General features: G+C 40.2%; 1 protein-coding gene across 5 annotated transcripts in view; it reads right to left on the bottom strand.

Moving 5' to 3' along the window:
• slc6a9 (solute carrier family 6 member 9) overlaps window positions 1-13,634 on the bottom strand; it is a 91,251-nt gene that overhangs the window by 37,316 nt on the left and 40,301 nt on the right. Inside the window, exon 1 of one of the 5 annotated variants that reach the window (XM_050075128.1) lies at window positions 8,428-8,534. The exons of 3 other annotated variants lie outside the window; for them this stretch is intronic. In XM_050075128.1, coding sequence (XP_049931085.1) covers window positions 8,428-8,445 — 18 coding nt within the window. In that variant the 5' untranslated portion in view covers window positions 8,446-8,534. Of the gene's footprint in view, window positions 1-2,231; window positions 2,335-8,427; window positions 8,535-13,634 lie in introns of those variants that run through there. One more of the 5 variants, XM_050075129.1, reaches the window with a different exon arrangement.

The raw sequence follows: 13,634 nt of genomic DNA on the forward strand, positions 1-13,634 counted from the left end.
GAACTACTTTTTCTCCGGTAAGCTACGGGCCATTTCTCAGAGCAGGAGGCTCGTTGACAGTAGTGACACCGTCACCTCATAGCTACAGATGGTCAGCGTTTCACACAACTTCATGTCCAAAAACCTGAACTATCACTTTAACATGTAGCAGTATAGGCTACGCAATACTTGATGTAACGTGCCTGGAGCAGATGACCATATCAAGAAATCCATCAACAACTGACTTCAGTTTTGTCTCGAAAGTAGACAAACAATTGTAAATAGATTACTCAGAACACTCAAAAGCCTGAGGTTTTTGCTCACAGGAATTACTTTTACATATATTTACCTCATTATTTGAAACTTTAGCCACATAAGAACATTTAAGACTGTGGCACTACATATATATGACAGAAAGGAAAACATAATAGGTCCCATTTAGAGAATAACCCTTGACTATAAGATATAATGGAACAATTTAAAGGCAGGTAAACCCTTAGTAGAAACAGACAACATTTCAGCAGTGCAAATTCTGCCAAACACCTTATTTCTCTTAAATACTACCCTTTTAGCAACTTGTCAAGGCATAAGAAAACAGCGACTCATGTCAATGTCATGTCTTTTATATCCAAATCACAACCAGGCAAATATATGCATTCAGAAAACTCTTTAAATTACTCTTTCACATGAGCTGCTCCTGATACTGTTCCCCCAGACTTCCTCCAGCCAATAATCAGGCCTCGTTCATTCAAAGTGGCACACGTAATCTCCCTTGCTCCACCTACGCGGAGTTTAGTAAACATGTCTGTCTGCAGTGACTGAATCCACTCGGCTATTATGGGACAAAAAGCCCACCGGATCCCCCCAAAAACAGGCTGCTCAAAGCTCTCTTTATGAGTGGGCTGTGAGGTGAGAGTAATAGGCCTAAAGACAGTGTAGACCGTGGCTTCTCAACCTGCTACCATTGGGGCCACATACCAAAGGATCCCATTGGGCAGGGACTGAATAAATCCCCCTCCACGGCTGATTAATTGAAACCAATGGATGGGGTGTCAGGAGGAGGAGAGAGGAGGAGGAGGAGAGAGAGAGTCGGGCCCTGTTAGAGGAAGGGTGGGATAGATGGCCGCCCAGAAGCTAGGGGTCACTTAAAGGTTACATCACTCCATACATTGAGAAAGTCGCACAGCAAGTCAGGCTTCCCCAGTTTGTTTAACTATGCACTCCTGGGTGTGCAGACTACCCAGCATTCCATCAGACCATTGATTGTGCACATCCTTTGGAATTATGCAACCAAAGGTGCAATTAAGCACATGAGTGGTGAGGGCAGTATACCAGGATGTCAATTAAGGTCAGCGGCAGACTCTTAAGAAAAAACAAAAATGGCGGAGTGTGCTGGTCCACACAAACATTTATATGAGGTCCCTATGCTGCTGCACGGAGACAAATAACGTAATCTCAGAAAGTCTTGGGATCTGCACTTTTTTATCACGTTCTTTGCATTCTTCACACAACTACTCACATCACTTTTTGTTTGCGTAATCAGGTACAACACTTTGAATTTGTGGAGAGACTATCCAAAAGTGTGAGCCATTATCCATCAAGTGTGGTCATCCCAGTATAAATAATTTTGCCTTTAAAAGTGTACGGACAACACTTTGTACAAACTACTTCCTCTCAGGCATACCGAACACTTTAGCTTATTTCAAACATCTGTGTCAACCTTTTGTAGTTTGTACCTGAGGCAAAGTAACAGATAGCCACCTCAGCCCTGTTCTGTAGCTGAGGCCCTGCACACACCTGCCATTCAAATGCATTCTTCATGATCACAAGTGGACAGCTCTACCAACAGATATAAATGCACCCCCCACGTTACACTGATAACACGTTGAGATTTAATCACCCAAGCAATGTTCTGGGGATCAGAGATGAATCCACATGCCTCAGAGTCAGTCCATATGCAAAACAACTTAGCGTCTACTCTTTCTCTGTCACTCTGCATTTTCATGTTCTCAACATTTTAGTCTACTCTATACTAGTTGTACCAGACACGTTTGTAATTCAGAAGCACAAATGCAAAAGAGGATTAACCCAGTCAAATAAAATCATTGGGGAACATTTAGAATTTTACAAAGAATGTCTATATCATTTTTGTTATACAGTATTTTACCAGCAACAGCAAAGAAAAAAAACCTTCTACCGATTAAAGCTCTCTCTCCATTCTCAATAAATTCTTTTTTGATCCAGCTCCTTACCTTGACATAATTTTCCATGGTGGGGAAGCTGATGCAATAACAGCATCAGCCCCTTGTATAGTCCTAATAGCCTGATGACTAACTTCTCTGTCTTTGATATTTTCAGCAGAAACCTTACCAAGCTGGGATCCTATAAAACCTTCTAAGGGGGGAGGAGGCAGTGAGGTAGTTGTGTGGATATATTTGCACGAAATAAAGGATGAGGGTGGGGCCAAGAAGAGGCAAAAAGGGCAATGATTTTGGGTGTGAATGGAGCAAAGGGAGGGGTATTGTTTTGATATCAGAAAAAACAAAAGATCGATATCAGAAAAAACAAAGATTGAAACTTTACGGTGTTGACAAAGATATGCAACTGTGAGATTTTCTGCATGTTCATATGTGTGTGAACATGTTTATGGGTTCATTATGAGTAACAGATTATCCTACTTACATGTGTACGTACATGTGTGCAGCTCCTATGATCTGATGTGTATTTCAGGAAAGATTATCACAGATTCCCTAATTGTCACTGGATTTTCAGTCCTCTCTGTGTATGTCAGCTACATGCAAAATACATGTAAATACCATGGATCTATTATTAGATTTTTGGTAACCACTCCAATTCTACACAGCAAGACCAATCTGTTTGGACAATCTCTTTTACTGTCCATTGTCTGTGAGCGCAGGATGACAGCACCCTGTCAAAGCGCTGTAAAGACAATCTTCTAATCCAATTCAGAAATAGGCTGTTCTCTAATAAAACAATGGAATTACATGAGCACGAGCGAACGAGAGATATGGGAAGAGACAGCCTGAAACAGAGATGGATACCGAGAGCACTTTGAGAGAAAGACAGAGTGACAGAAAAAGGAAAAAGGAAAGAGAGACAGAGGGACAAGGGGCAGTGATGGCTGATGAGTGCAGACAGGCAGGCAGGTCTAGCTCAAGCCGCTGCACTGTGCTCTGTCCCACCCCCACCCCGTCCACCCCTCCGCCTTCCCTCGCTTGTTCACTCATTTGCTTAACAAGTTCATTTGTGCGTAGGCCTTCATCGGGTATGGCTGTCAAGTGATGCGCGAGACTGGCCTGCGGAACTGTTGGCCCTCGCAAGCTGTTCACCTGCATCCCTCTCACCCCCACACACACTCCCACTCACCCACACACAAACATGTAGAGACATACACGCGCACACACACACACACACACACACACACACACACACACACAAGTGCACGTATCGTTCAGCATGCGCAAGAGCACAGACATGGCACTGGCATCCAATAAGGCCAGTAGTGTGAGCAAATGGTGCATGAAAACTTGGTTCAAGCTGCAACATTTCCACGATATCAGCAGTGGAGCTGAAATTGAAATTGTTGTTACAGCTTGTTTTGTTGATTCCAGAGCTAACATTGTTGATTGATTAATGGATTAGATGATAAAAAAAGAAAATGAACCACCATCTACTCTGATAATCAATTGATTATTTCGGTCATTTATTAAGCACAAAATTTGAGAAAGAAAAAGAAAAAGCACATTGGCCGATTCTAATAGCTCATTTTAAAGCCAATATTGCCCGATATCGACAATGTACCGATATCATCAACATGTTGGCCAATTGCGATGGTTAATTTTAAAGCCGATATCAGCCGATACCTATGACGTACCAATATTATCGTACATCCCTGAAAACTACCAATAGACCTGGTGGTCATATTTAGGAATAAGGCATTTCCCCCTTTCTGTATAACACCTGGGAGGCACTATGGAGAAAAAAAAAATTGTGTTCTTGATTTCATATCATGTTACATATTTTGCTTGCTCCCCTTTTGCAGCAAAAGCCTCTGGTGCAGTGCTTTCAGTCAGTCGTCAGTTTGAAGACAGCCACAAGAAAAACATTTATTTAGTGCTCCAGAGCCTTGAAGCTAAAGCTCTTTTTACACTTGTGCTGCCTCACTGTTCTGTATATAAGGTACGATTGCGGAATGGGGGGACAGTGGTGTTTTGCCTTTGAGCCGCCACCGAAGGTAGCAACAGCGCCATGTCTGTATAAACAGGACAGCTGGCAAGAATGGACCATTGGCAAGACGGGTGTGACATTTTAATGACATGTTATGTTAGCGACCCACACGGGAGATTTAAAAATCAGCTAATAGCAGTTAGCAGCTAATTCAAAGAAGAAAAACAGCGGCTAGGAAAACAATAAGATTTGGGAGCTCCTTATCATCCCAGTAGAGGACAAGATCTGCCGCCATATAACAGAGAAGGTAAATGATTGTTACTGTCAGGTTATTGCCATCATTATTGTTAATAAAGCACTGCCAACACCTATGCTTATCATACTAGAGGTCGACGCTGTTGTGTTAAAAATCAGGCCCATCATGCATCTTTTAGTTCTACAAAGCCGGGATGCTATTTAAAATCACAACCTAGAGCAGAATGCTGCTGCTATTATTTAGTTCTGTGTAAAAACGCACAGGAGGCATATAAAAGGTACTCATCAGTGCTTTTATGGCAGAACAGTCTGTTATCCTACCTGATCTCAGAGATAAAATGATGTCAACAGTCAACACCATACGTATAACCACATATCAAATCAAAGACATCCATAGTGAGAGTGTGAAGGGTACACGCAGGACAAGACTAATCGCAAGAGGGTGACAAATTACGCTAAATCGAGACAACAAATTATTCATTCAGGAACGCTAATTATCAAATCCTGTGTACATTTTTTTCCATGACTTGACTTTTTTGAATTAGCTGAGAATATTACAGGCAGGTTGATTGACAGAATGAAAATGGTTTCGGTCCTAGTTGATTTTTTGAGTTTTGTTTTCTCTTGACTAGCAGAAATTATATAATTAAAAATGCAATGCAGGGATAAATCTAAAGGTAGACTGCCACTGTGATGAATACGTTTTTGAAATTTACTGTATCTGCTTTACTTTTCTGTCTCTCTCTACCAATACAAACACATGCATCAGACGGTGAAGATGGAGAAAGATGGATAATGGACACTCATCTTTCTCCATCTCTCGTGTTTGTCCTTGTTTTTCCTCATTGTTTTGCCCTCTTCACTTGAGGCATTATCTCCGAGGAGTTGCCCTCAATCCTCACACTGTAAGTGCTAGTGAGTGCAATATAACTGCTTCAGTGAGAGTGTGTGAAAAACACAAACACACATCGCACACATGCAGCCTCAACAAGCATTATCAACCTTTTTTCCCCTCTCGTTTTTCCCTGCTAGCCCGGTGAGCATGCTGCCTCAACAAGCCTCATCATCAGCTCTTTTCTCCCCTGGTTTTTGCTTCCTATAAATCCATGACGAAGCTGATGAATAAGCCTCATCAGCCTTTTCTCCTTACCTCGTTTGCTTAAACTCCCTAAAGTTGCACCACTGCACTGTAAATGTGTGCAGGTTAGAGCAGTATATCACAGTTAACTACTGAGGAGTGTGGACTGTTGTGATAACACTATCAATAAAAATGATTTAGGTTCTGCTCCGTACATCACACATGGCACATTTATTGTTCATTGTCATTTTCAGAGTAATGCTTTTAGTCTTTAAAATGATCTCTGACTTGTGCAGGTGTGATGATGTGAGTGTATTTCATTTTTTTTATTAACCTTTGTTGCATAATGCAAAATTATAATATGTACCTTACAATGTTTGAAATGCAAAAAAATTCTCCAGCTAACTTGGCTATTGATGTCCAAGTACAGTAACATACCCTCGATGTTTACATGTGTACATTTAAAATAGACATTATGAAATGTTAAAATCAGTGAGGTATCAGCCTTGACACACCAAGCCGACAGTCGGCCATCAGTCAGTGTTGTGCCATGAGTGAACATTGGTGATTGTCTGTCACCCTCGTCTTTGCGGTACGTCCTGGCCAATTGACCAATTCAGCATGACGGTGTTTCATTCAGTGAATGAAATCACTCTGATCGGCAGTTCAACTCAGTGAACGACAAAGGAAAATGAAGAGAGGAAAATAAACGAACAGCTAAAGTCAAGAGGGCGTGAGATCAAAACCAATGTGTTACCTAGGGTAAAGTTATTTTTCTTTAGCCACTGAGCTCCTAAGCTGAAACGATTCTTGATGGTTTGTGTAATTATTCAATGGCACATGGCAAATATGCTTTGTTCTTTCAATACATGATTATGTTGTTAATGCACTAACTGGCTAACTAGCATCATAATGGTCGTTTCCCTTTTCGAATGACGATTACAGACTGCCGCCATCTGCTGGTGTAGAGAGTTATTTCTTCTCATGCAGCTACAGAATGTACATGTTGCAGTCTTTGTGGTGCGTTTATGTGCAATTTTTTTTGCTGAGACACAGGTGACTTGAGCCAAAGCATCAGTCAGCTTTCATTGCCACTAATTCTTTGCATCGGTTTGGTATGTCTGAGCCTTAAGGCAAAATTAAAAAGCAAACTTAGGTTGTAACCATGTTGACAATATCTGTGGGAAGATGCAACATCTCTGATATGGTTTTCCTAGGTTTCACAGCCATGGATTCTGTAACAACTCAAACTAGTACATGAGCACGTAGTCTCTAGAAAGCAGCCTACAGTATGATGGTCTACAGTATAAGAAAAGCTGCCACGGATGAAAGAGTTCACTGACATCTCTTCCAGGACAAATTTAAAGAGACAATCAGTGTATTACATGAGGGATTCTCAAAGTTTTGATGACTGATTGCCGGTTTAGGAAGTCAGCATATGAATGAGGACTGCGCAGGAAAAATGCACACATAATCAAAATGTCTTTTTCATCTCACTTCCACATTAAACTGCTGAGTTGTCTTCCAAAAATTACTTAAATTTAGCCAACAGCACAAGCATGAACACAGAATGGAATCCCTGCAACACTCACAAGGTGCCACTAGCTTCCATGCGACCAGTAGCTGTCTACAAGTTGTCATTACTAACCTGACAGGGCACAGTTTGATATTGTAGCTGAGTAGTATATTAAATGTAAGCTATTGAAAATGAAATTGCTGAAATGGGCCGTGGATGATTAAAATATAATGCATGCATTTTATGTCACATTCAGGGGCCGCCACTGGCCACTGTGGTTTACATGCACACTAGTTTACATACACACCAGTATTGTGGTTATTGGTGGTGGTTAGTGATGCGTATATTTGTTTGCACATAGAAATATCCTGGTTTCAGAAACCTGGATATGCCCACATCCCAGTTTTGAGAAACCTGAAGAAAATGGGATACTGTGGCATGTCTACGTTTTTTACTGCCACAAGCCACGTATGAACAGTAAACCTGGAAGGATACATTTTATCGCCTGTCCATTATTCCAGTAATGGCAATAAGACAGAGAAGCTAATTCCAGTAAAATGGTAGCAGCACAGACCAGGCAGCCAGTGCCAAAATGAAAAACACACCTGAACTGATGCAGATGATTAGACAACAGGGTGATGTTAAAACCACGTACGCAGGGAGATGATTAACCAGGTTGCAATGTTTAATGTAAACATCACATCCCAATATGATCAAAGCCAGTATATGAATCATAACTAGTATAACTGTGTGCATGTAAAGTTTTAAAGGACTGCTGTCATCTTAGGGTTTGTATGAAGGGTACTAAAAATAAATCACAGTTTAACCCGATTTATAAACTTTTTATTTGGAAGAAAAGGGAAGATTTCACTACTGACAGGAAGCCAACTTTTAGTCATAAGTAAGTCCCACAATCTGACCAAAACTGGAAATAAGACTTACGTTAATGCAGGATTTACTCAGCATAACTGTTCATTAACTACAGGTAACAGCAAAGGCAACACAAAAGATAAACAAATATTATCTATCATGATTTTATCATCAGTCATCATCCGTTAGCCATTAGAATTGGGAGAGTCAGTGAATATGTCTGACATTAAAAGAAGCAGTCTCCCATACAGTCTGAGGCTAACAAACAGACCTCACACAGTGGGAATATTTCAAATCACACAAATGTTCTGCAGGTCATTCAGGTGAACGGCTGGGGGACCAGTTTGTAATTCAGAAGCACAAATGCAAAAGAAGATTTACCAAGTCAAATAAAATCCTCGGGGAACATTTATACATTTGCGTAGAATGTCTATATTATCTTTGTTATGATATAATTTACCTGCAACAAGGAATAAAAGCTTATAAGGATTAAAACTCTGTCTCCATTCTCTATAAATTCTTTTTTGGTCCAGCTCCTTACCTTGACATAAAATTCCATGGTGAGGAAGCTGATGCAATAACAGCATCAGCCCCTCCAATAGTCCCACTGATGACTGACCAACTGTCTTTGTGATACTTTTAGCAAAAACCTTACCAGGCTTGAATCCTAAAATACCTTTTAAGGGGGGTGGAGACAGTGTGGTAGTTGTGTGCACATCTTTGCAAGAAAGAAAGGACGGGGTGGGGCCAAGAAGGGCCAAAAAGGGCAAGGAAGTCCGGGTGTGACTGGGACAAAGGGGAGGGGGCGGGTATTTGATGTCAGGGTGGATTGAAACTTTCTGGCAATGACCAAGATGTCTTAGTATTTGTCAGTGTGTGACTTTCTACAAGTTCATATGTTTGCGGACATGTTTAAATGTTCATTATGAGTGAAAGATTATCCTACTTACGTACATGTGAGCAGCTGCTTCCAAATATGATCAAAACCAGTATATGAATCATAACTTTTATACTGGTGTGTGTACTGTTTTAAAGGACTTTAATCAAACTGGAAGGGTACTAAAAAAATGGCAGCTGAACCCAATTTATAAACTTTCTATTTGAATAAAAAGGGAAGATTTAACCATTGACAGGAAGCCAACTTTTAGCCATAAATAAGCCCCACAGTCTGACTAAACTGGAAATAAGACAGGATTTACTCAGCATAACTGTTAATCAGCTGAGGAGTAACAGCAAAGGCAACACAAAATCAAGTTTTTGATCAAGTATTTTTGATCATGAGTTATCGCCAGTCATCATCAGTTAGCCTTAAGGATTTTTGGAAAGCAGCAGTTCAAACAGGGAGTGGCCGTGGTGTGTGGTGTCCCTGATAATGCCTCTCCCTCTTTTTCAGTATCATATTTGATAAGCTATTTTTAGATTTTCATAGAAAAATTTATATTTTTTCTGTGCATTTTTGTCATTAACACTACCTAAATTTGCCTTAAATGATGAGCAATATTAGACAGGAAGACACAGCAGCAGTGTAGCACTTTTTAAATGGACTGTGGTCACAACAAGAATGACCTGCACAGTCAGTACATTTCAACTAAAAGTCTGAGTTCAATTCAATAAGGCAGGTGGGGTGACAATGACCGTCCATTTTAAAATCCCACAGTGCCAGTACTGCAATTTAGCACCTCACTAGCCTGAGTTGGCTTGCAGCCATTTCACAGAGGAAGGCAGATCTCAACTCACCACAATGGTCCAGTTAGTTTCGGTTAATAACGAAGAGTTCCAGGAACTTGAATAAATGGGTAACCACACCAGTGTGGTACAGTCAAAGGTCAAGGGCTCTTAAGGCAACTCAGCAACTATGATTATCTTTGTGCAAATACCGTGCACGGAGGCAAATATGACCATGAATGCTTTCAGGGAACCCAAGTTGGTTGATTTGGAAGTAAAAAATCTATCACACCTGTTGGTTTCTGTCTCTCTGTCAGTCTGTGTCTTATTAGTGTTTTTTCTTTGGCCTTAAGTCAGGACTATACAGGCCTGCTCATACCAGAATATGACCTCTATCCACGTCAGTCCCAATGGCCAAAGGCTTCAGGTTTAAAAATGCTGCCTATGCCACTGAAGGGAACTTAGGGCAGTTCACCCTTGCCATGACCCATACATTCCTCAACAGGGTGTTTTTGCCTGGGGAGGGTAACTCAACCTGAGATACTAGCCACTCTGTTACCTACCCATATATGTGTGTTACTCACAACCGTTAATAACATGTTTTAATGTGCGTAGAGTTGATGTAGGAGATGAGACCTTTATTTCCCCCCGTCTTTCTATAAATATAATTAAATTTTGGGTCTCTGCTTAAAAACTGATGGCCTCTTCCTAACACAAAGCAGGTAAACTGTTTATAATAATACATACAATCTTTTACCCTTTAGATATTGATGATTGATGATAATGAATGAACAGTTATGGTTCAGGTAATGGTTAATCTGTAATTCGTCATTTTTTAATAACTTGTTATGACTGCCCTATCAACCCTGACATCCCGTCTATTGCATATGTCAAGCAAGAAAGGAATGACAACAAATTATCATTAAAGGCAAAGAATTAACATCACTCTAATAGACAGAGTTTCACTGCAGTAATACTAACAACAAATGTGTTGAACTATTTCAAGGTCTCACCCCTTTGATACCATTTGAAGACAGTCTCTCCCAAAGGCATAACGAAGTTATGACAGGCCCTGGTGCACACTATTATGATGGTCCTATGTACGCTATTGTGCATGTATTTACTTGAAACAAATAGAGACTTGACATTGGACAACATCGACATACATACAAAACGTCTTTGAGAGCTGTAAAAGCGCTATATAAATAAAATGTATTATTATTATTATTATTATTATATTACCCAGCAATCATCACTGCATATCTTACAAAAACATCAGAGAAAGTAAGAAATGTATCATTTCATTCAATAGTTTTATAGTATATTTATAGGTTTTATACAGTAGCTTGGATAGAAAAAGCATGTTTCTTATAGATATCTATTGACTATTTAAAACATAAGAAGAAAAAACAAAAAACATTGACAGATGAGTGGGCCTTTTTGAGGACATATATATATAACAAATGGCAGCGCTTTAAAATTCATAATACTCCATACTTTCTTTTGTTTCACTTGAGTTTAGCTTCTTTTTCTTTGTTTTTTAAACTGGTATCATCAAAATACATTTCAAAGCTTTCTAATTGACACACTATCAGGCAATCTAGAGCCCCATTACTACTGCATGGTATGGCACAGCTCACTTGACTTAACTTGCTTTGAACCGTTCTTCTTTGGTTTTCCATTGGTAAAAGTTGTGGATAGTACCTGGTACATTTTTGGTACTACCTCAGTTGAATTTTAAAGCGAGCTGAGACAATACTAGAAGGTGAAGTTACAACACTGCAGACCACTGATTGGTCCGAGAGATTTGTAATTGGTGTGACACAGAACATCCTGCACAAACATGCCATTTCTAAATAGCCAAGCTACAGTTGATAGTGACTGAGATTTTTTTATTCACTCCACCCAGATTTTAAAAAATGGCAGCCAGTAGAGCCACACCATGTTCAATACTGACAAAGAGCAGAAATTCCTTTTTGGTTGCAGATGAAATGATCCAGCAAGAGCTGTACAGAGCAATGCCACTGAATTGCATTTAAGATGATGTAATGGCATTTTTACACAGGGTCACTTCGACGGTCAGCGAAGAGTCCCACCCACATTGACCAGGTACTGTCTGCAGTGGGAAACAAAACTGAGAAAAGCACCTAGTACCAAAAGTGAGGTGAGCAGAGTGGAGTTGATCCAAACCATGCAGCGGAAATGAGGCATAAGTAAGATAGGGATTTGCTTGCCAAGATCCAGGAACTGAAAACCTTCACTTTCTTAAATCCTGGTAGTAGAAGTCTATGTCTAACCGAGATATACTTACAAATGATACTGTTCTACTGTTTATCTCATTTGTTGATGTAACTCTACCACAGTGCCGTATAAATGTTCAATTTAAACAGAGCACGGTGAGTTATAATGGTTGTGCAGGGTTTCTGAAGTAAAAATCCTCTTCAATTTTTGCATAGACAGTGTTGTTTAACTGGCAGTTGGAGCACACAAAGGCTAGCGGTGACATAGAATACTCCTGACTTAGTCATCATTACAAAAGAAGAGCAACTAAATCAGACAATATCTGGTTCTTTGATTTTTTTTTTTAAAAAGCCAGTGTTAATAGAAGTCACATGGTTTGCTTGAGTATTTCAGTTTTATGTTACTTCTCACTTACTTCACATCATAGGGGAACCTGTTGTACTTTAGATTAATAATGTAAAATGCAATTGACAAACAAAGTGTAATATTATTATATAGATACGGCTTTATTGGTCTACACCACCATTCACCACCTACCCAGCAGTATTAGTAATTTATAAAATATAGATAAATAGATTAAAATTAGCTCCAATTTTATCAGCTGTATCAACATGTATTCTAATCTCAAAACTCTGCAAATGGCTTCATTTGTGTATTGAAATCACAAAATTACCTTTTTCCCTACTCTGGAGTCTGCAGGTCTGGGTGCTTGTTGGCTGACTTCTATACCTTTGGACAGAGCCAGACTGGTTGTTTCCCCCCTATTCCAGTCTTAATGCTAAGCTTAGCTAACTGACTGCTGCCTGTAGCCTTATACTGAACAGACAGATTTGAGAGTGGTATTGATCTTCTCATCTAACCCTCTGTAAGAAAGTCAATAAGTGTGCCTCCCCAAACTAGGAGCTTAAATCGGTTCACTTTCAGATTCTGGCTCGGTTCTTGATTGATTTTGAAACTATGGCAGGGTGTTTTGTTCCCATTTACAGCAACATGAGTTCTGAATTTACTAATGCTCAGATGCCTCTGGAAGGCTTTTTCTCCATAGCAACTGCAGTTGAGGCTCATGGGTATGGTAGTATTTATAGCCTTCTATCATAGCAAAATAACTGAAAACACAAAATTTCTCAAAAACAAAGTTAAAATGATTCAAACTGATGGCCATAACGTAAACACATGGCATCAATAAATTGTCCAGGATGATTTCTATGTCTCTTAACTTTTAAACACTTCTGGAATAAGCAGTCCATCAAACATTCTGACTTGTATATCCACGTCCATATCTACATAAAGGGGGTCAGCGACATTTCCCTCCAGTCCGTCATTCCTCCCATCAGATACCCTGCTCTCCTCGCGCCAGTCAGCTGGTCAGCCATTCATCCACCTCTCCAGCCAGCCATTATCCATCAATAATTCCTCTACCTTATCAGTAGAGCCTGCAACTATCCATACGCCCAACCATGCATGTAGAGTCAGTTTGCTGTGGGTTGTGTTGTATGATTTTGTGCTTCTGCAAGGCAGCTGTGAGCCCGGAAGCTTAACTTAGTGAAGTCAGAGGGAGACCGAAGGTTAGACCCACCATAGGGAGATGGACAAGGGGCATACACACACACACATACACGAACGCACACAAACACACATACACTCTCTATATCTATTTCTGTCTCTCTTTTCCACATGTGTCTGTTCCCTTGCTTGCTAAGCTTCGGTGCAGTGAGTAAACACAGCTACTTTGCACTTCCGCTCCATAAACTGCAACACCTGCCCCCAGATGGGTAGAGTGTGTGTGTGTGTGTGTGTGTGTGTGTGTGTGTGTGTGTGTGTGTGTGTGTGTGTGTGTGGGCC

Source organism: Epinephelus moara, chromosome 21 (genome assembly GCF_006386435.1).
Source record: "Epinephelus moara isolate mb chromosome 21, YSFRI_EMoa_1.0, whole genome shotgun sequence".
NCBI classification, from domain to species: Eukaryota; Metazoa; Chordata; class Actinopteri; order Perciformes; family Serranidae; genus Epinephelus; species Epinephelus moara.